The sequence below is a fragment of the Pithys albifrons genome, chromosome 5, assembly GCF_047495875.1.
Source record: "Pithys albifrons albifrons isolate INPA30051 chromosome 5, PitAlb_v1, whole genome shotgun sequence".
In the NCBI taxonomy this organism is placed as follows: Eukaryota; Metazoa; Chordata; class Aves; order Passeriformes; family Thamnophilidae; genus Pithys; species Pithys albifrons.
The window spans coordinates 20,419,887-20,441,576 of NC_092462.1; the positions used below are offsets into that span (position 1 = coordinate 20,419,887).

Genomic DNA, 21,690 nt, shown 5'->3' on the forward strand with positions numbered 1-21,690 from the left:
GAGATTTTAAAGAGCAAGTTGTAACTGTGGCAGGTAGTATGTGCACATCATTCCATTTAGGATGTCAGTAAGTGCATGTAACTACTAGAATATTGTGCTATTATGAAATTAGGTTCAATAGAAAAATGTAAAACAGATCAGAGAATACAAAGTATATTTTCACTCCATTAGTAAACATTCCAAGAAGAGTATACTTTGAATACTTAAGATCTAGTTTAAAAGGTAAGCAGAAAGTTTAAGTTCATTTAATCACCATTACAGGTTTCCTGCTTTAATTAAAAGAAAACCCAAACCCACAAATGAACAAACTAAAAAAATACCCTCATGTTTTTATTTTTCCTTAATTTAACCTTAGAAGCTAAAAATAGTCAGGAATTTGATGATTATTTCATGAACGTTGTACAAATATTGATATACACTTCATAGTGTATGAGTTAAGAAATGCCTAAGATAGTGCCTCTGTGAATGGTTTGTTTTATATTCTTGTATTTTCTTTTTGTTTTACTGTATAATCTTAAAAGTTGCCTGTTTCGCAGTGCATAAACAGACCCAGGATAGCCCTAAAATAAAGCAATGCTTGGGGAGTTTTTTTGACTTCTGGACAATGTCTGCAGTAGTTAAGGGACCATCCTTTAGCCCTGAAATTCATTTAGATATGTCATTAAAAGTAAATGAAAGTTCTGACTTTGACTTAGATGAGGAATTAATCCTTTTGTCCATAGGGTGTACAGTAATGAAATAAAGCTGGAGGCTACTCTATATTTAGGAAGGAATGGGTGAAGAAGTGGGGAATACCAGGTTTCAGTGGTCTCCTTTCTGTGGAGCTGCTCTGAAAAGCTTAAGCAGTATGGGGTGAATGTTTTGGATGTTTGAGAGGTTACCAGATCAGAATTTGTTATATCTTATTTTATGTTAGCAACTACAACATAATTACAGTCATATTCTGGCAGTCAAGATGACTGGTAAAGTTTGGATCATGCCTGTCTCCTGCAGTACCTTCAAATTGTTGGATAATACTCCCTATAGATTTCTGTTTTTTCCAATACAGCACACTGAGATTTTTCAACTGAAATTGCTTTAGAGTACTATATTACTAAGCAAGTGGAAGATAAAGTCTGTAGCAGTAAAGAATGTTTCTCATAAAAGAACTGTTTGAACTGGAAAGCATATTGTTTAATGTCTTTGCTTTGTTAAAATGATCTAATAAGAAACATAATTATGGAATTAAACATAAAGTTTAAAATAATTTTGATAAAGATGAAAGAGGTCTTCCATGATGAGAAATGCTACAGTGTCCTTAAGTGATTAACATGACCCCTTTGCTGCTTGAGTAAATTGAAAGTAAAATATCGACCCCACTACTGTATGTATTCCAAGGAAGTAGTTAGAAAGTAGGGCTGTCCCATGGTGTAAAGAAGAGCACTCCGGACTCTGGATCACAAGGACCTGAGTTTGAGTCTCAGTGGGACCGTCCCCTGGCAGTTCAATGCCTTCCTGCCATCCCATCCCGTCAGATCTCGGATGCTCAGCAGGGTCAGCCCCGGTTAGTACCGGGTGCTGTGACAGTCCCGAGGACTTCATTGTCACTGTCCAAGCTCGCTCGGCCATGGCAGGTGGACCTCAGGACTGAAACGGTGGGGCCAGTTCTGCGCACGCTGAGCCTCACCTAAAAAATCCACTGCGCAGGCTGGAAGGGCACACCCACGTGGGGACAGCCCTGCCCAAATCTTTGTTCGCGAAGTCTGGCCATACATATACAGTTAGAAAGTAATTAGGGTTTCTTAGAAGGCTAGATGCTTTCTACTGCACCATGTCAAGGGGTCTTCATCTTATGGTAGTCCTAAATTTACTTTTTTTTCCAATATGTGTCCTGAGAATCATTGAAAACACATTGGGAATCCTGCATAGAGAGCCATGTGCTCAATAGGTTGATGTCGAGGCTGTTAAATAATAAATTATTAATGTGTCTTCAGTAACTGATGATAGTTTAATGTCCTTTACCTTCCTGTGCTTACAAAGTCTTACTTGATTGAGAGATCAAGAAATAATCTCTTTCATGTTGATCAGGTTGACAAAATGGACCGGCAGATGAATAGATACAGTCAACTAGCATTGGGACTGATTACAAGATCATTTCAAGGGATACATGTCTAATAATGGCTGCTAGCTACATAGGTGGTCCAAAATATCATGCAGGCATCACTCAAGCACCCTGCAGCATGTGCTGTTGCCAATAAGTTTTCGTTAAAAGTTCTCAAAAGCAGCAATAAATAATCACAGTACAGTTCTTGTTTCTGTCACCAAAAGAAGTCCAACTCAACACCACTTTATCAGTCTTTGGATGAAAAAAGTTTGCACTTAATTTTATTCTTCACACAGTAGAAATTTCTAAGAGCTGACATGACTTCTACAGTGTCTTTTCTGTGTTCGTCCTGTGCTGATATTACACGTTTCACATCTGAGAACTGCTATTCTGTTTGTTCCTTGTCTTTGATATTGAGAGTAAAGGTGATGTAAACAGGTTTTGGACTGGTCCTAAACTCATTCCCCATTTAATGAGAATTCTTTCCAGTGTAGTGGAAAGTCTTAAATTACAAACTTGAGTGGCATTGCTTTCAATCTGCTACAGTTTGATTTGCATTGCTACAGACAAAAATTGCCTTTCCTTGGTGATCACAGGAAAGGTGATCACCAGCAATACTTCATGATATACAAGAGGGCACTGACTTTTATTACCTGTAAAATCATGCAGTATTAAAATCCATATTGATACATATTTTATGGTAATTGTTTTGTAGCTTGCTTCGTATTATCTCGGACATCATGCCTCCCTTACCCTCTCAAACCCGGGCACTGCTTTTTGCAGAACCTCTGCATTTCGCTAGGAGGGAGTGGAAGGCGTGGAGGTGGATGCTCTGACTGTTCCCCTCCAACTCCCTTCTCTGCTCCTTATCCTTCCTAGCAGCCAACCAGCTTAGGGATGCTGTGAAGGCACTGTGTTACATTGTGTGTCCTCTACTATAGGATGGCAAGGGAACAGAATACTGAAGTACTGGAACTTCTTGAACTTTCCAGTTTAATCTAAATACATTCCTGTGTGCAGTATTGCATGGCTTGTTACTGTGTGAAGGGAGTTATATTTTCCCACCTAAGCCAGAAAATACATCCTGCTTCTACCTCCTCTCCTCAGAGATTGATGTCCATCTGCTCTTGTATCTTACCATTAGATTATTTTTCTCCATTTATTACTTCTTTTCTGTGACTGTTTTCTAAGGTATACAATGAAATAATGCAAACTTGTGCATGGTATACCTTTCTCTATTGCAATTTTTTTTAAATTACCTTTAGAAATCAAACAACCCATAAACCATTCCGATATTTGCTTTTGTTGTATGTCTGTGTACCTATTCATATCTGGATATCCAAGTTTTTCTTGACATACTGCATCCTTTTCTGCAACTTTCTCTAGGAATCATTTTCTCAAGTCCAGTTTCCTGTTTTTAGTATTCAATTTCAAAATACCATTTCGAAATCTACATGTGTTTTAGGGTGTCCTACTTGTGCAAATTGCTCAGACTTTTTGTCTATTAATAGTGAAATGTTCTGCCAAAACTGTTTTGGTTTTAATAATTGCCTTCCACCACCGAGCCTGACCAAAGACACAGCTTCACCATCAAACCCCTACGCACTTAGTGTTTGAATTCCATTTAACCATGAAGTCATGAAGATGAAGGAATTGTTATACCTGCTCACAGTGGGGATAAACGGTTCCAGTTGCTGGTGCTGAACTGCCAGAGCTGCTGTGTGCTGAGGGCTTGGTGTCTGTGGTGCTACACAAAGTGATACAGGTTTTCACATAAATGTCAAAAATAAGGTTCTGGGGCAGATACTGAGGCTTGCCATGTGGAAAAAACAGGCTTCTACTAACCATGTTAGTTCCATGAATGATTATCAGCAGAGTGTTACGTGTTTAATTTTGCCATCTCTAGGAGTAAAGAGCAGTAAAATTTGCATTCTGTGTGGTGTGTAGTTGCTATGAATGATCTTCAGTTTTGATTTGTGGCATGCAAGTTGGTTTCTAGCTGCTTGTATAAATAAACTGTGTGCTGTTGAATATTTGTAGTAATATGTGTTTTGATGACGTAATAGCTGAGTTTCCTTGTAGACTCAATATAATACTGTAGTCTCTGTATCTTTAAAATACTGTTTTCCTCTTCAATAACAATGCAGTGTTTTTCTTACCTGTCAAGTTTTCCATCTTTCTACTTATTCTACATTTTTGTATCAAACTTTTTCTTATTTTGTATCTGCAGTTTTGCTACTGCTGTCTTGCTTTTAAAGGGCAGTAAAATATGAGGTATTTAGAAACATTGATCAAACTTACCGTCTGTAACTTTTGCTTGGATGTCTTGGGGTGGTGGAGAAAAGAGGGGGAAGAAGCCCAGAAGAGTAGTTAGTACTACTTATTCATCCTAGAAGTTTTGTTGGGGAGGGGGGGTGTTTAGGCAGAGTTTTTCCTACTTCTGCTTTAGCTCCATCACTCTCTCCCCCTCAGAATTCTCCAGTTTACTTTTTCACTGAAGTATGTCCATCTAGGCGGTTTGTCTCCTTTCTTATTTTACTTTCTGTGCTGTACTTATGAGTATGACATTAAAATTTTATTGCAATAGTATATTTTCAGTGTTACAGTTCCATAGTTTCTAGAGTTATACCTAGAATTAATACCATGTTCTTACTACATTCTCTCTGACCTGTTATGCTAAGGGTAGAAAGAAGTAGGACAATGACAAATAAGATTTTTCAATAGTTTTTCTTTGATTGAAATTAAAAAGCCATCCTTGTTCCACCAGGTTATCGCCTTTTGAGAATTGTTCAAAAGAATGAACTGGGAATTTAGTCAAGGGTACTCAATAATCAAAAATTCTAAAAAATAGCAACATTTTGCAATAGCCCTTGAGTATATTTTCTTAAAAATGAGAAAAATTTGGTTTCACTTGGAGAAAGGATCAACAGATAAAACTGAGAACTGAGGTGTGGATAACTGCTGAATTATAAGCAAGATGTATGGAGTGTTTTCTGCAATAGGACACTTAGAGTGTTTCTAGTACAGAATGATATAGAATGATCTAGTTACCTGATTTTATCATAATGTGGAAACGTTTTACGTTGTGTGCATGTTGCATGTAGATTTCCTCTATTAGCATAGACTCACTCACTCTGGTCACCTTTTTCCAGTTCAAACATGGAATTTGTTGTTCACAACTGTTTTCTAACTGGAACTGTGTCACGCACAAACTGAGAAGTCATATATCTGTTTTTGTCTTCCTTGTCACTTAACTCATTGTTATATTGATCATTAGCATGAAAGAAGCTTTATTATTACATTCTGCCTGCATGACTGCTTACAGCAGAAACAATCATTTTTCATTTAAGTTTGTGTTGCCATCAAACCATGCATCATTAAGATTTTGTTTCATTTATTTTTTCTTTTCTTTCCTCTTTTTTTTTGTTTTGTTTGTTTTTGAAGGCCCTGTGGAACTCTCCATGTTCTGAAGGCTTAGTTTACAAACCAATCAGCATCTCATTGGTTCCATCATTATTAAATTAAAAAACAACATCTGGACACTCTACACTTACGGATTTAATTAAACATTGCTGTATATGAAATGATCTGCAAGTCACCATTGCTGGCAAAGTTCTACTACTTATCGTAACATTTGTATGATGAACAGTCAACTACCACTTTTTTACAATGTCTTCATTATTAAATGTATCTATGCATAAATTATTAGTAAGGTATCACAAAGTTATTATCTAAATAAAAGTTATTCTTATCATTCTGTGCACTTTGTCATCCATTAGTGATTCACTGCAACTAAGAAAATCCTTCAGTGATGCTTGTCTCAGAGATTAAAAATATATGTCTCCAACATCTGGAAACCTGAAGGCGGCATTATTTTTTAAAACATTTTTTTCTCTTGCAATAGTAATACTTTTGCACCAATTGTGAGTAAAGGGTCAGGACCTTTCAGTATGTGGTCTGTCTGATGAATGTTCATAATGATGTATATAGTTCTTATGTGGGACTCAGGAGACATTTCTGGAGGGTATTAGGGAAGCTTTTACAAAGCCAGAATTGACCCAGCTTTATCCCAGGAAATAGGAGAGCTGATCCTAAAAACATGCACTCTGATTTTTTAATCCATTAGAATCACAGCTTTAGTTTACATTGTATCTCATTTTCCTGCAAGATCTGAGAGGTATTGCTAAGACAGCATCAATGTGAGCAAAGTAAATATTGTGTTTGCTGGACGTGACTGAGAGTAGATACTTGGGTGGATAGTAGTTATTGTGCAGAGGGGGTGGGCTGAGGAAGAGTAATTTCTGGTTTATGGCTTTATTAAGCAAGAAACTAGGAACAAAGAATGAAGTTCACCACAAACCCTGTCAGCACTGTTAGTTGCTTCAGTGTGACCTTACTCAGGAATGCCTTCATTCAGCTGAGGATGTGTCCAACACCCACCCTTACCAGGTAAGATAAGAAGGTGCTTGTGCCAGAAAAACTCTTTAACCTTTCCTGCTAATACTTTTTCTTACTAAAGAGGGACAATACTCAAATCAGGCCTCATAGTATGTAGTAAGAACAGTTACTCAGCTGGATTAACTGTTTATCACCTGTAGCTTTCATTTCAGTGGACATACTGCACTCATTTAAAAATAATGTTTCACTAGTTATTTTTAAATGGAGCTGAAGTGAAAATAAAAGCATTCAGCTAAATATTAATGCAGGTTTTTAGTGTGAATGGACCTTCCTCACAGGTAATATTGCATTATGGGAGCTGAATCTCTACCACTAAACATGGTGTGTTTGTCAGCCTCATCATCTTTTCTTTTTGATCATAACAGTCATCTTCAGCATCCTCTCCTGCCCTTTTGCTCAGGCTGCCTGAAGTGTCTCTGTGGGTGTAGTTGCATAGTTCTTACTGTGTTTGTTGGGAGTATCTTGTAAAGCTAATTAAGTGGCATACTATAAAGAAACAACAGAAATGAACGAGTGCATATTATCTTTTTGAACATCACCTTACTTGTTGAACTTCACCTCTTACCATTCTTCCTTCTCCTCCCTGGCCTGGAAAATCCTTATTGTAATCATTGATAAGCATAAAAATGTCTATCTTTTGCTGCTGTCTGTCATGCTTTCTTTTTTCATCACAGTCTTTTTTATGGTAATGTTTTCCATCTTTGTCAGGTACCACTCTCTGAAAGAGGGTAAAGAGATCATTTCTCTTTGTGATGCTTTGGCACAGAGATCTGTGTTTTACTTAAAGAAATGTGTGTTCAGAATGGAGAGGATTGTGAAAAAATGTGGAAGTCAGTGAAGGGAGAAAAGTGAAAGAAAGAAAATTGTTTTTAGGATTCCAGTAAGAAGAAAATGTGTTTCACTTTCTAAATAAACAAGCTTTTTATTTGTTCCTCCTTAAGTCTATGAAAGGAGTACTTTAAAATATTCCAAGACCTAGTGTGTTCATAGATCTGTTGCTTGATAGAAGTGTTGTGAGCAACCATTATTTTGGTGCAGAATATAATACAGTCCTTTGACTTTGGGGATAACGATTACCAGAGTTGGGATTTCAACTGCCCTGGGGAATTACCCATGATTTCCAATACTTTTTTTGTAATCTCATTCATTGTTTCTAATCTCTTTCATTTTTTCTTTAACTTTACAAAATAGTATGAACCAATACAAAATTACTCCCGTTTTATGTTTTGCTCACATAGTATTTGACTGATCTGGAAAAACATCATGATTGACAAATACCATTCAGACTTCAAGGACATACAATTATCGCTTCATATGCATAAGCAAAATCTTAGTGCTGGTTTGATTGAAATCTTAAACATCTGATAAAGATTTTTTTTAAAAATTACTGCTGCAGTAGTGAGCAATACTAGCATATCTAGATGAAACAATTAAAAATCTACATAATGTTCCTAGTACCTGTCTCTTTCTGTGATGTACTGCTCATTCCTGCACAGACCTTGTGGTGTGGAGTCCTATGGCTTCTGGTCAGTTGTGGGAGTGGGAGCATTACAGTAAATTTGCTATCACAACTCCTTAGAAAGAGTCTGTTCATAATATTGATTTGTTTCTCCTCATTCTGGAATCCAGACGGGAACTCTCTAATATGCTTGTTGCCATATACACCTTGCTCTTTTATCTTGGATTTCAAGTTTGTGTGATATATCCCTTATCCTTACAACTGGTTTTACCATGCTCTAAAGGTTTCTTTCCTTTGATGGTGAGTAACTTCGTAGTCCTGGAGCCTCTGGGGTCATCCAATGCTTGTAATTAGTTGGACTGTTTGTTATGAGATGATCATTCGCAAAGTAAGTGCTTGTTAGTGATATCTGTAAGATGCAAATGTGTATCTGACAAAGCTACCCGTGCCCCACTGCCATCTAACAAAGCCTTGCCACGTAAGCACTATACAAGGTGTTACAGGACGCAGCTATAAAAAGCTGAACAGCTGGTGCAAAAATGGTGATAGTAACCTGGTCATTAAATAACTGCCCTTTAGAGCTTAAGTAAAATATCCTGGAAAAATCCAGAAATAAAATATTCTGTAAATATCCAGGCAGGCAAAAACAATGCCCATGTCATTAGTTTGATCCAAAGCCTGCACCATGTTCTAAGCAATGGCAACACCATGCTAACAGAGGTACAATGCTAAAACAGTATTGGCAAAATACTTTGTTCTCATTCTCAGCATTGGCATTTAACAAGTGCAGAGGTCTGTAATTCTAACTAGCACATACTGTTTTTCTCTATTTGATGCTGTTCAGGTAGTACCAGATAACCTGAGTTTGCTTTCAGCACTCTCCTCCAGGGACTTGTGAATGTGTGAGTTTCACAGAGTGCAGGAGTGGGAGAGTAGACATTGACTCACTGGACTCAAAAGTAACAAAGATGCAGAAGTGTTACAGCTGGAGCAAATAGGATGTGGTAAATGTTGAGAAACTGAGAAGGAACAAGAGCAATTTTAAGAGCAGTCAGAAAGGCAGACAAATTGCAAAAAGCCTGGGGTAGGATAGAGAGGCAGAAAGGTTACATCCTGCTTGAATTGGAGTTTTTTTCAGTCAGTGTTTTGTTTTTGTTGTTTGTTTTAGTTTTGTTTTCTTTCCAGTATGAAAACACACATAACGGTGTGAATACTGGCATAGAAAGCTTTCTGCTGTACCTCAATATGTTAACCAGTGTTTTTTAGGGAGATTCACAGTATTAGGTCACTTAGATAAAAGTGTTCAGTTATGCTTTAGACTTTCATGTAAGTGTTAAAACTTAGGAGCACAAAGCTGGCATATAATGTGATCTATCTTTTATTAACAATAGAAACAGAAAGTGCTGTTTCTATCCATGACCTATTACTAGTACTTTCTCAATAGAAGTACAGTGAGAACTGTATACAGGCTGTGTCTTCATTTCAATACAGTGCTCTTTTCGTATTCTGTAGGGGGAGCCCCTTATACCGAGCTGGCTTGTGGACTGTTGGTCAGAAGAGCTCAGGCACAGCAGACATCAGAAGGCTTGATCAGAAGGCTCACAACTTAGGGAGTTTATTCAAGATAGATTAACAGACAGCTCTTCACAGCTCATAGTAGAAGTAGATAGTTCCTGTTATTTCCTATTACACCATCTCACATCCTAGTGGATCTAGATCTAACTCTCACGGAGTAATATCCACACCTTTTATGCACTCTCACATCCAAAATGCTACCACATAATTGGTTAACCAATTCACCTTGCATACACCACAGCCTCTCATTGGCCACAAGCCACCACACATACTCCAGGTAGCTCTGTTCTCTTTAAGGTAGAGCTCCAAACAGCTTTCCTTAAGGGATGCACTTACACTCACCCCTACAGTATTCATTTTTAGTAATGGAAGCTTCTACTTTTTAAGAGTCAACAGAATATTAATATTAATGATGAGACAGCAAGAAGGACCATGAAGGGAAAGGATTATGAGTGAGATTTGGGGAATAGTAATACGTTTCTTTTGTAGTGCACAAAAAGGCATTAAATTTAAACGGAATCTACTGGATACCAGCAATAAAAGGGGAAAAATAAGTTCTGTTTGGTTACTATCAAGTACAATGTAAAAAAAATTTGCAAGGATATATTTTGTGTGTGCATGTATTAAATCATGCTGAAGATTAATGCGCATGAATTAGATACAATATTACAATTTATATTCTGTACCAGCTTCAGTACTTTCAGGGAGACTTTTATTCATCTGAAAAACATCCAGGGAAAGCTTGCTGGTGCTGTTAATGATAACGTTAATGATAAAATTAGGTGGTAGCTTTGCATTTGATGCTAAAGTAGAGGGGCTTGATCTATATTGTGTAATGATGCATCCATACTATGGAATATTTTGAGAGGAAGGCCAACACCTTCACTGATGTCATGCTATGTTTCAAGCAAAGAATAAGGAAACACAAGTGCATGAGAGGAAAAGGTAGGATCTTCATGTCTTAAATATGTGAAACCATTTTAAGTGTACACATCAAAGACATGAGCTTTCCAATGTGCAAGTATTAAAAAGTGTGCATGTGAATGTATCTTTGTGTTTGTATCCATCTATATTTCATCTTCAAGTCTGTCAAATGATTCAGGAAGAAAAGGTTGATGTGGAGACAAATCTACTACTGGAGCCCTGTCAGATTATGAATAAGTTCTGCTAAGAGAACCTCTAAGATATTGCCAAATTTCAGCTATTACAAAAGACAACATGGAGAAAGAAAAGTTCCACTGATTTGAGTGAAACTCTGCAAATGAACCAGTTCAGTGATTCTGTCTGGCTCCAGTGAAGTCAGCTTTTGAGATTCTGCATCTTTTGCAAGCATCCAGGTACCCTGAAAAACTCAAGTAATAGCAGAACATGATTAAAAATATTGAGAGTAATGATGAACAGTTGGCTTTTCAGAAATTTCCATATATCTACTTATACTTCCACTGTCATAGGTTTTTTTTGAAGGTTTGTGGATCTAGTTGTCCCCTGACACTGGAAGTTGCTCATTAAGAACAATAGATAGCAGGCTCGTTGCTCGCCAGAAGCTGATTCGTATATATATATATGTATAGCAAAATAAATCCAGAAAACTTTAATCATTATGGTAACTGGACAGAAGTGAGCCCATTTTTCCTGTGTGAAGAGCTCTCTGATTTGAAAATCTGAGTATAATATGAGCTGAAGCTACAAGTAATATTACTTATGGGACTCTGGAAATTATGGCAGCATCCAGATGAACTCCAGGCAGGGATAAGAGGATGTGTCACTTGTTCTTTCCTGGCTTGTAATTGGAATCTGGAACTGAGGATCTTACTGTACTTTGGGACATGTTCCAGTGTGGACTCTCCATGGGCTACCGTTTCTTCAGGGTATATCCATCTGCTCCAGTGCTGTGCTTTCCACAGGCCACAGTGTGAATGGCTTCTCCAGTGCCTGCTGCACTTCCTCTCCCTTCTTCATCGACTTGGATGTTCACAGAGCCTCTTCTCACCTTTTCCTTTCCTTCTCTGCTCCCTGGTGTTTTGCCCTTTCTTAAATGCTTTCACAGAGGTGCCAGCAGCTTTACTGATGCTCACTGTGTCATTTGTGTGGAACCACTGCGGTGCTGCCAGGAAGCATTTGTGTCTGGCACAGGGCAGCCCGTGATCTTTTCTCACAGAGGCCACCCTGCAGCCCTCCTGCTGCCAACATCTTGCTGCATAAACTCATTGCTAAAGCAAGCCAAAGCCAAGCATAACCCCACAGCTGACCAGAATGGGATGAACGTTGATCATCTTAGTTTCACAGATCTATTAAAGTATGAGAGATGAGTGTTATAAAATGGTTGATTGAATGTGTGAGTTTAAGTCCATAAATATTTCAGAAACTAGTGAAGCAGCATAACTTTTGTTCCAAAATACCTGGATATGCTGAGATTGGTGGTGTTTGTTAGGACTATTGTGAATTCATGCCTCAACTTCCATTGGTACCCTGGCCAAGAGACTTTTTTTTTTGGCTACAGAACTGCCACGTCAGTGGTCCAAGACTCAGGAAAAAAAAATTACTAATAGCATCAGTCCTGTTTAATTATGTTCCTAGAACAATTAGTTTTCATGAATTACACCAAAACATGGAGTTTTGCTTGCAAGACTGGCGTAAAAAAAAAAATCAATTAATTGATTGGGATACTGCGTGAAATTGCATTATTATTGGAATTATTTTTGGTAGTATGGCAGTAGAACAAGTGTTTGAATTAGAGGTCATTTGAGTGTAGCTGGAACTGCATTCAGTTTGTTTGTCACTGACATCAGAGATCTTCTCCCAATCTTAATTTAAAAAAAAAAAAAGAAAAAAAATGCAGAAACCAGTAATTGTGCCATGTTCTGTTGGGATGTAGTCTTCCTGTTGATGTAGCAATGAAATTTTATGCCAATAAGGCCAAAGTAAAGGTAGTATTTTTAAAGGTGGATTAGTGTTTTTTTCTATATTACCATTTTGGAAATATCTTTGACCTAGTGATGTGCCACGTTTTCATTAGTGGTCCTGTATACGTGGTGATACTTCATCACATTTTTTGTTTAATCTGTACAACACTTGAGGGTGTGTAAGCTTGATGTCAAACAAGTAGAAGTTGATCAGCAGGTAAGAGTTTGCCACCCAAATTGAGCCACAAATTTTCTGGTAGCCATTTCACAAGCATCTATCAAACACTGGCAGCTTAATGTGGTAATAAATTACCTGGCAACATAATAATAGTCTCTTAAAGGAAATTGAATAAAATGTGTGTACATGCATTGCTTACCCCTGCTTTTGTATTGCTACAGCAGCAAACTTTCCAGTCTTTTTAAAACAGTACATATATAAACTCAACTTAAACAGGAAAGCCTTTCAGAATTTCCTTCTAGAACTCCTAGATGCAAATTCAGTGATCTGTCTGATGGAATTACATGGACAAGTAGTGTAAAAAGGAAAACAAGAACAAAACTAGTGGAGACAAGGAGGTTAACAAAACCTGTTATGAATCTGTCATCTATGAAAGTTCATCCTGTATTTTCCTTACTTTTTAGTATTTCCCCTTGCAGCAAATATCCATTGAGACCAATGGGTCTGTCTTCTGAAGAAGAAAACAAAACCAAAGCAAACAAACAAAATATTTAAAAGGGATATTAGTAGTAAACTGGCTAATTTACCCATTGAGATCAGGGATTTTCATCACCCTGAAGACTGATAAGTGTTGACAGTCCTGTTTTTCATGAGTATGTTACCTTTGTGATTCTCTTGTCTTCCTTAAAAGAATATGTTCTCATTTAGATTTAGTCTGATTATTCTTGTTTATTATATTAGTTTAATTTCTGTGCTATTCATCATCTCTGTTGGTCATAAAACCAGTATTCAAGGTTTGTGGTTTTTAACTGGTGGTTTTCAGTAGTTCACTGAAAAAAAAAAAACGCATCTGTATAGTTCACCATCACTAAAATTCTGTCTCTATTTGATGTATTTATGTTGAGAAGCAGATAAACTGGATATTATATATATGGGGCATATATTGCTAAAAGAAAGTGACAAATGCTTGAATCTAACAGAGTTATGTATTTCTTGAAGCAGGAAGGGAAAAAATTAATTGGCTGACTCCATTCCTAAATACCATATTTTTCTGTGTTCTTTTCTTTTGTTTCCATGTCTGCAAATTTCTCTTGCTGTTGGAAATACTTGCCAACTCTGTTAGTGGTGGGACTTTTGTTCTGGCTCATTATTTTCCTCTGCTGTTGTTCCTTCGCTCATTTCCTTTTATCTTGCTGTATTGTTTTTATTCTCTCTCTACATTGTAGTGCTATTTGGCTCATCCTCTCCTTTCTGTCTTTTCTATAAAACATAATTTTTATCACACACAAAGCACGCTTCTAAAACTTCAACGGTGCCAAACCCCATAAAGTTACTCATTTTCTTTCAACTTCTGATATGCCTCGGTCTTTTTTTTTTTATTTTCAGGCAGAAGAAAAGAGAAAAAAATTATGTCTCAGGCAAAACTAGCCATACAGAATAATTCTCAAGGACTAGGAAGCAGTACTCCTGTAGTTCTGAATGATAACTACTATATTCAAAATCCATGAAAAGAAAATAATGCCATTTTCAATTATGTGGATGTTAAGGTAATTTTAGTTACCTTTTAAGTGTCTAGAAAATTACATTGGTTTATTCCATCTTGGATCAAAAAAGAAATTCCTGTAAAACTTGTTTACCCACCATTCGGTTTTCTTTAACTATTTGTGACATATTCTGGAGGGAATATTGAGAAAGCTGTACTGTGTGTTGTCAACTTGGACTGCATAGAGAACATCTATTTTCAGCTGACCATGCAGATGTACAATTTAATTAAAATATTTTTATTCTTTTTGGAATCTACAAAAAACTTTTTAGACTGCCAGAAGGCTTATTTTGAGTTAGTACTCATAATGTATTGAATTTTCAGTAGGTCATGCTCCTGTTCTGGCTAAACACAGAATAATTGCTGTATGTTTATCATGTCACGTGTTTGTGGAAGAGCCTAGGACAGTAAACTGGAGGATGTGCAAAGAGCACTAATGTGATATTCCCCTTTCATATTCCTAGTCTGTACTTCGGAACACATAGTTCTTGCTGTTGCACAATAGCTGTGGAATTTTTGAAGCTTTTTAAAACTCTAAGTTAGTTGCTTAATGTTATAGTAAAGAAAAGTGAATTTTGTATTTTCACAACACTGGACAGCTTTCCTTCTACTGAAGACATTCCTTTCAGCTTGGTTTCTATCTTGCATTATTCCGACTATCGCTCCTCTTGCCATTTGGTTGTAAATAGTGAATGTTATGTGCTGCTTTACCTCTGATAAATTTAATTAATCTGTGATTAGCACCAGTATTTCTGCATAAGCATAAAAAGCATGTTCAAAGACCTAAGGCCATGTGTTCATAAAATATTCATCTTGTTCTTGTATTAATTTGAGTAGATTATTGCAAGACCAGCTACAAATTTTATTGAATGCACCTGTCAAGCATACCCACTCAAGATTTTGCATGGCAAGATTTCACCTCCTTTTCATGGGAGGAATTTTACAGGCCAAGTTAAAGAACTATCCTGTTGTCCTGATACTTCTTGCACAGGGGAAATCTCATGGCACTTTAGTCTTTCTTAGCCATCATACTAAGAAAGCTTCTACACAAATATTTACAGGGCACAGCTCAATATCTGTAGCCAAAGGAAGGGCTGTTTTGATTGAAGGGCAAGGAAATGTGAACAGCCTCACTCAACTTCCACGTTTAATTTGGGATGCCAGAACATTATATTGAACTATCCTGAGGCATTAGGGTGAGTCATTCAAAAGCTCTTCTGCACTTTCTCTTCGCTTTTGGGGTTTTCTTTTGCACTTAGTATTTTTTTTTCCTTTTTTTTTGCTAAAGGCGTTGACAAAACTCATTAAATATAACCCCAGCTGTAATGTGAAATGTTATTTTGTAACCCCTAGCTGGATAATTTTGTTCCACTCTGTGTGTATGTGTGTGCAGGAGTAAGACTTGATGTTTCGAATAAATAGCAGGGAAACCTCCCACAGTGCATGACATTTTTCCACTCTTTCACCTCTCTCCAAACTGAAGTTGAGATCAGTTCTGACAGGTTAAAAATGCATTATTTCTGAAAAAGGTCTGCTGCCTACAGGGAATTATTTTCTTTTGAAAGGCACAAACAAGGAAGGCTGTGGGGAGGGGATCAGAGATGTCTCTACAATTTAGTTAATGAAATGTTCAATTATTTATTTTCATATTATTCTATCTTTGAAATATTCTCTGGAAACTTCTAATGATTTCACTTCATATTTTGTAAACTGCCTCATTGCCCTGTTACAATTCTGTAATTCCGTAGTCTCTATTCCTTCCTGTATTTCTTCCTTCCCCCACCCCCCAATTTTCCTTTAGTTCCCAGATTTTTTCTTTGTCAGTACTTCAGTTTCCACGCTACTTGTGTGCTCATTTGTGAAGTCATCTTCCCCATCTGCATTCTCATTCTTACCTAAAATCTTTCCTTCAAATATGTCTTTTTATTTTCTTTGTAGTTATATTGATAGTGCAGAACCACTAACCTGAAGTGCAAGTTTATATGTAGGTACCAGTGAGTTAAAAAAGAAATCTTTTGAGTGTAGAAAAAAATTTCCAATTGAAAAAAAGTCAATGCTTGTTTTTACTAACTTTTTTTTCCTTACTCAGCATCTCTATCAGTTACTGCAAAATAGGTTATGGTATGGCCATGTTTAGAGAATAAGTTCCATCAAAGATTGTCACAGAATCCTTAAGCTTTTTTTTTCCCCTCGAAAATGTATTCTCCAGGCTCTTGGTTATTGTTGAGTTACTGTATCAGCTGTGAATTTCTTGAATGCACATTGAATTAGCACGTTAGTGTTGATGCAAGTAAGCTTTGACTAGTGCAAGAGTGCTTTAGAAATAATCATGATGATACTTAAATATTCTTCTGTCATTTTTACCTACATGTCTTTACAGGCCAGTATCTGACTAGAGAGCCAACGTCTATGGAAACAGTTTCAGCTGTAGTTGACAACTGGAGGACTCAGATTTTGCTCTTTAATCGTAGTCTTTGAAAGAGATGTTTCTGTATCTAAGTCAGTGTTGCTTTGGTCCTTGCACTTAGAGGAAAAACTTTTGCCAGTTAACCCTGATTTTGATAGCTGCTGTCACAAAATTACAGTGACCTTAGGAATTGCAGAAAGTTTTTGCCTACTTATACTACCTTCTTTTTCCACTAATTTCTATTATTTTGCATGATTTTAGTCAGAATTAAAATGACCTAGAAAACGTACACATAAGGTTTCTTTTCAAATATCCCTTTAAAATTATTTTGCAGAACTCTGTAGGGGTGTGACAAATTTGGGGAGAGAGAATATTCAACCTCCATGACAGGTCAAATTCTCATCCTCAGATGCAAACTGTTTTTTGGATTTGTTAGAAAAAAAATTCACGAGGGAACTGGAGTCTGGCTCTAGGGTGGTTTATTCAGTCACTGATTAGATAATTGCTATTCTTCCATGTAAAAAGGGGCACACGGGCACTACAAATACCATGATAGACAAAACCTCCCCATTGTAACTCAGTGTAGCCTTTCCAAAGTAATTGATCAGATGACCTGTGATTATAAAAAGCATTGTGCTGCTGTGGACACCCTCTCAATTTCAAGGAAGGTACAGTTGCTGTGGTAGCAATTGGCCAATGGCAATGCTGACACTTACAGGTTGACTTACTGCCGTGCTTGAAAACTTGTCTTTATATTGTCTAAATTATTTATGCAGCCTTAGTTTAGGCAAAGTTACCAAACCAATTTATGGTTGTACCAGATTATAATACCTACACAGGGACTACAGTTCCATTACCACTCATAAATGGAAACAAAATCCAAATCACTCTATATATTGTCAAAGAATCTCTAAGACAATTATAATGTAAGATATCCAAAGGGCTTTTTCTATTTTTTTGGAGTGTTTTAATAAAATTGTATTTTCCAAAGAGTTAACTTGCTTGCTGCAATAAATATTCAGTAACTCAACATCTTATTGTAGTTCTTGTGTTTCAGAAAAACAGTGGGTTTTAGCAGTGTAATATGCCAGCAGTCTCTAAGGGTTTCACTAATGAATATTTAATATCCAGGGTCTTCATCTAGCAGAATATAAACTACCATCTTGAACAGTATCTTTGTTGGTGAACAAGGTCAGACCAACACACAGAGCCTTGTCTTCACTGAAGATTTTGCAGACACATGGAACTTATTAGAGATGCCTTAGTATGCTGAATTTTGTAGCACATTGGTCCATATACAAAGCTGTTCTCAAGTAACAGCTGCAGTCAACATCCTGCAAAAACCTGCATGTAGTTTGTGGATTTGGATCAAGGTAACTGTTGGAATTTTAGATAACTCTGTAGTGTTAATGACCCAGGAACAACTTGTTATGCAAATATGAGGAACTGGCAAGTTTCATAGAAGAAATAGTAATCAATTTTAATTTTGGAAGTCTGCGGCAGGGAGGTTGGTGGTTTTTTGTTGTGTTTTTGTGGTTGTTGTTTTTTTAAAAAGGTCTCTTTCGTTAGTGTGTCTCTTTTTTCATCAGTGTATTTTCAATTAGCATAGTGGAGGTTCTCCTGTGTCAACCTTTTGTACATGAAAGGTTTCAAAAACTTCATCTTGTACTAATAAGTATAAATGGTTGTGTCTTAAAAGTAAGGACTTTTCCCTCTATTTGCCTGGAAGAGATTTCACCATTGCTATAATAGAAATGTGCTAATCTGCTTTGCCTTCAAAAGGTGCAAAAAAGCTGCTGTGAAGGGTGTCAGAGATGGGAACCACCCCCTTTTTTTTTTTTTGACTAGCATCTAAAGTTGAATATCTGGTTCATTTATTTGTGTGACACTGAGAGAATAGTATGAATTTTTTTGTACAGTTCCTGTGAGCACATATGTCAAGATTGAAGTGAACGCTATTTATGAATTGTAAGGAACAGGGGGAACAGATACTACTTGTTGCTTTCTTTGTTTAGCTCTATTCAAAAGTTATTTCAATTCTAAAATTATTTAGAAGTTATGCTGCTCTCCTCTTCCATGCAGTTTAAAACCTGAATTCTCTATTGGTTTTTATCCAAAACAATTGGGGTAAGGTAGACAGGTAGTGCTTCTTTTTATTCTTACCATTATTCCTTCCAGGCTGGAGAGAGCAGGGAACTGCCCTTTCGAAAGTTAGAAAGTCTTATCTTTGCAAAATGAATCTGAATTTTTCTAGCTGCAAACTGCAGAATTTTATGTATAGTCCAGTATAGATACATGAAGTCCTGTTTGATGCTCTTTTTATCAGAAAGTGATGGTTCTGCCACTGTTCAACTTTGTGCGGCTTTTTTAGCGTTTTCAATTAGATTCTGCTCAGATCTCGTTTCGTAATGAAACTGTGTGTTATGTGGAGGGACACAGTGTCAGCAGTCAGCTGTTTATCACTTCTGAGGCAGAGAGAAGTGAATATTGTCACCTTTTCTCACCTGTCACCGATTTTAGCACGTTGAACTCTGGGATCATGGTCTGTGCAAATCAAGAGTGCTGCACCAGGCAATTCTGGTTTGTCATAAGCAACGGTCATTGCGATGCCTTTTGCATGGGCATGGTCAGTTCTTTTGTTTGTTAGATTTTACTGTGAAAGTTTCTGAAATGATGCTGAAGTGCGTAGTTCCCTTTGTTTAAAAATATTTCTTAAAAACTGATGCTGACTTCCTTTAGTCTGTTACTTGAGCAAGTGTGATTTGTGGTTAATCTTCACTTGCATATGCTATTACAAACAGGAATTAATCCTATTTGCAAAGACAAATTATGATTAATGCATACCCTTAAAGTTTACACCTAATTACACAGAATATAATCTCTAAATTTGTATAAATAGAATTTAACATTTTTAACATTGTAGATAATAAGCAGTTTTCTGAACTTACATTTGCATGTGCTAATTAACAAGTGTTTCATTGTATTTACATTTCCAAAAAGGTTGTTTTTCCTCATTACTCAACGTAGTGCAACTAGCTTGTGGCATTTTATTTTAACAATTGCTATTGATTTAAATGAATTTTCCTGTACATAAAAAGGAGGGAAATTCTGAAATTATTTTTTCCTTTTCCTATTTTGATACCTTTTTTTTATTCTTAGAAAGCTAAACCCTTATGTTGATCACAGCATACTAAAAATGCATGGATCCACATGCAATATAACAAATTTCTTGTACTAACAGTAATAATAAATATCTTTGGAATTTTTTTTATATGTACACTTTTTGTATGTTCCAATCTATAAGATTTTGAGATCTGGACAATCTAAAAATCTGTAAGAGAGGAAAATTTCTTGAAGGCCTTAATTTTTTGTTCTGTTTTCAGAGGAGGATTATAAAGTACATATGCACATTTTGATGAAATTGGTAATTTGTGCAATGTGGTAGTCAAAGCAAAGTGTTAATTTTCAACCATGATAACCTAAAAGTAAAATTTAGGAGATCTTATTTTTATGATTGGTCTATTACAAACTACCTCTTTCTAAATTAAAGTAAAACCTCTAGCTGAAAACCAATCATTATCTTATATTTAAATCCCTTCACTCCTTTCAAGTAATTTTAACTTTTTTGGTTTCCTACCATATATCAAAAAATGGTTTTTTTAATCATTTACTGACAGTAGGTAAGAAATACCTACAGTTCAACCATCTCACAAAATCTTGGACATTGGCAGGAATTGGTGATTGTAAACTGCTTAGTGAAATAATTGCTTTTTTGCTTGTTGGAAATGCCTACTATTGTATAAATAAATAAAAAAACTGAGCTAATCATTATTGGTGAAGACTTGCAAGTAACGTTTGACCTCAGACATTTTAAAAATTATTGTTATGGTATATTATATTATTATTATAAATATAGTATATTTTCTGGACTACGACTGTGAGTTTCTAATTTAAATAAATGGAGGATTCCAGACCACAGATCTTGACATTGATGCCAGTGTGTCACTGTTGAGCTACATAAGGTGGACATAATTCAGGTCAGTGATATAACCCTTTTTTTCCTCTGGTCTCATAATTCCATGGTGTGGTGATGGATAAATTGTCTGTATTCAATATGTGGAAAGCTGCAGTCCAGACTGATGAAGAGTTGCATTTATAAAAACTCACTGAAATAGCTCAGTAAGCCTAACTTAGAGGTTATTTGAATGAGCTAGTCATAACTTCAGTTAGACTATCCAGTGTTGTTTTTCCTTGGACAATTTTTCTGTCTGTCAGTTGGTCTATGAAGTTCACCTTTAGGGCTCATAATTACACTTGATAGTATTTTAAAAAAAGCCATTTTTTGTAGATGATAATGTGTTTTACACGTTTTTCTGCATCAAATGCAGACATCAGTTTTAATGAACAGGTTTGTTGGTTTTTCATGACTGTCATAACTATTTACATGTATATGCTTTTGGTTTATTTATTAATTATTTGGAAAAGGTCTCCAGGAAAAGCTTTTGAGATGCATTCATTGGAGGGTATGTGTTAAACAAATGTAATCATTATTGGGGGGTTAGAAAAAATAAAATGGAGAACAGCAAAGCTGTTTTACTTACTGAGGCTTAGCTGGTATTTCAAGGTCTAATTTCTTTAACAATGATCAGTCTCTGACGTTAGAGACACTAACACATTTGGTACACACCTTGTTTTTTAAAATTAATTGTGATCTAGTGCATTTTTGGTGGGTCTGAAAAAGACAAAGGTTTTGTATGCAGCAACAAAGTGTTTTTAGTACTGAAGTAGGAAGACAAGGCTCTCTTAAATGTTTTAGTCAAATGATTGTTCTCTGTTTTCATTTATTTCAGAAGAATTGCACCAAATCCTCTCCTTGCGAGTTTTCATTGTTAGTTGCATCTATTTATTCTTCTCCAGATTTCATCCCTCATTTTAAGTTCTGAATCAAACTCTTTGCTCTTAACATCTTATTGGTTCTCCAGATCCACAATAAGTGTGTTAATCCAAATTTCCAAATTGTGACAGTGCTGTGTCACTGAAATTTCTGCAATTTTCTATACAGTTCCTGACCTGACATAATATAT

The 21,690-nt window shown here is 36.3% G+C and overlaps 1 protein-coding gene across 2 annotated transcripts in view; it reads left to right on the forward strand.

The window, feature by feature from the left end:
• CCSER1 (coiled-coil serine rich protein 1) overlaps positions 1 to 21,690 on the forward strand; it is a 663,581-nt gene that overhangs the window by 409,042 nt on the left and 232,849 nt on the right. Inside the window, exon 10 of one of the 2 annotated variants that reach the window (XM_071555859.1) lies at positions 5,528 to 5,842. The exons of the other annotated variant lie outside the window; for it this stretch is intronic. Within the exon in view, the coding sequence (XP_071411960.1) occupies positions 5,528 to 5,608 (81 nt within the window). The 3' untranslated portion in view covers positions 5,609 to 5,842. Of the gene's footprint in view, positions 1 to 5,527; positions 5,843 to 21,690 lie in introns of those variants that run through there. 2 annotated transcript variants of the gene reach the window in all.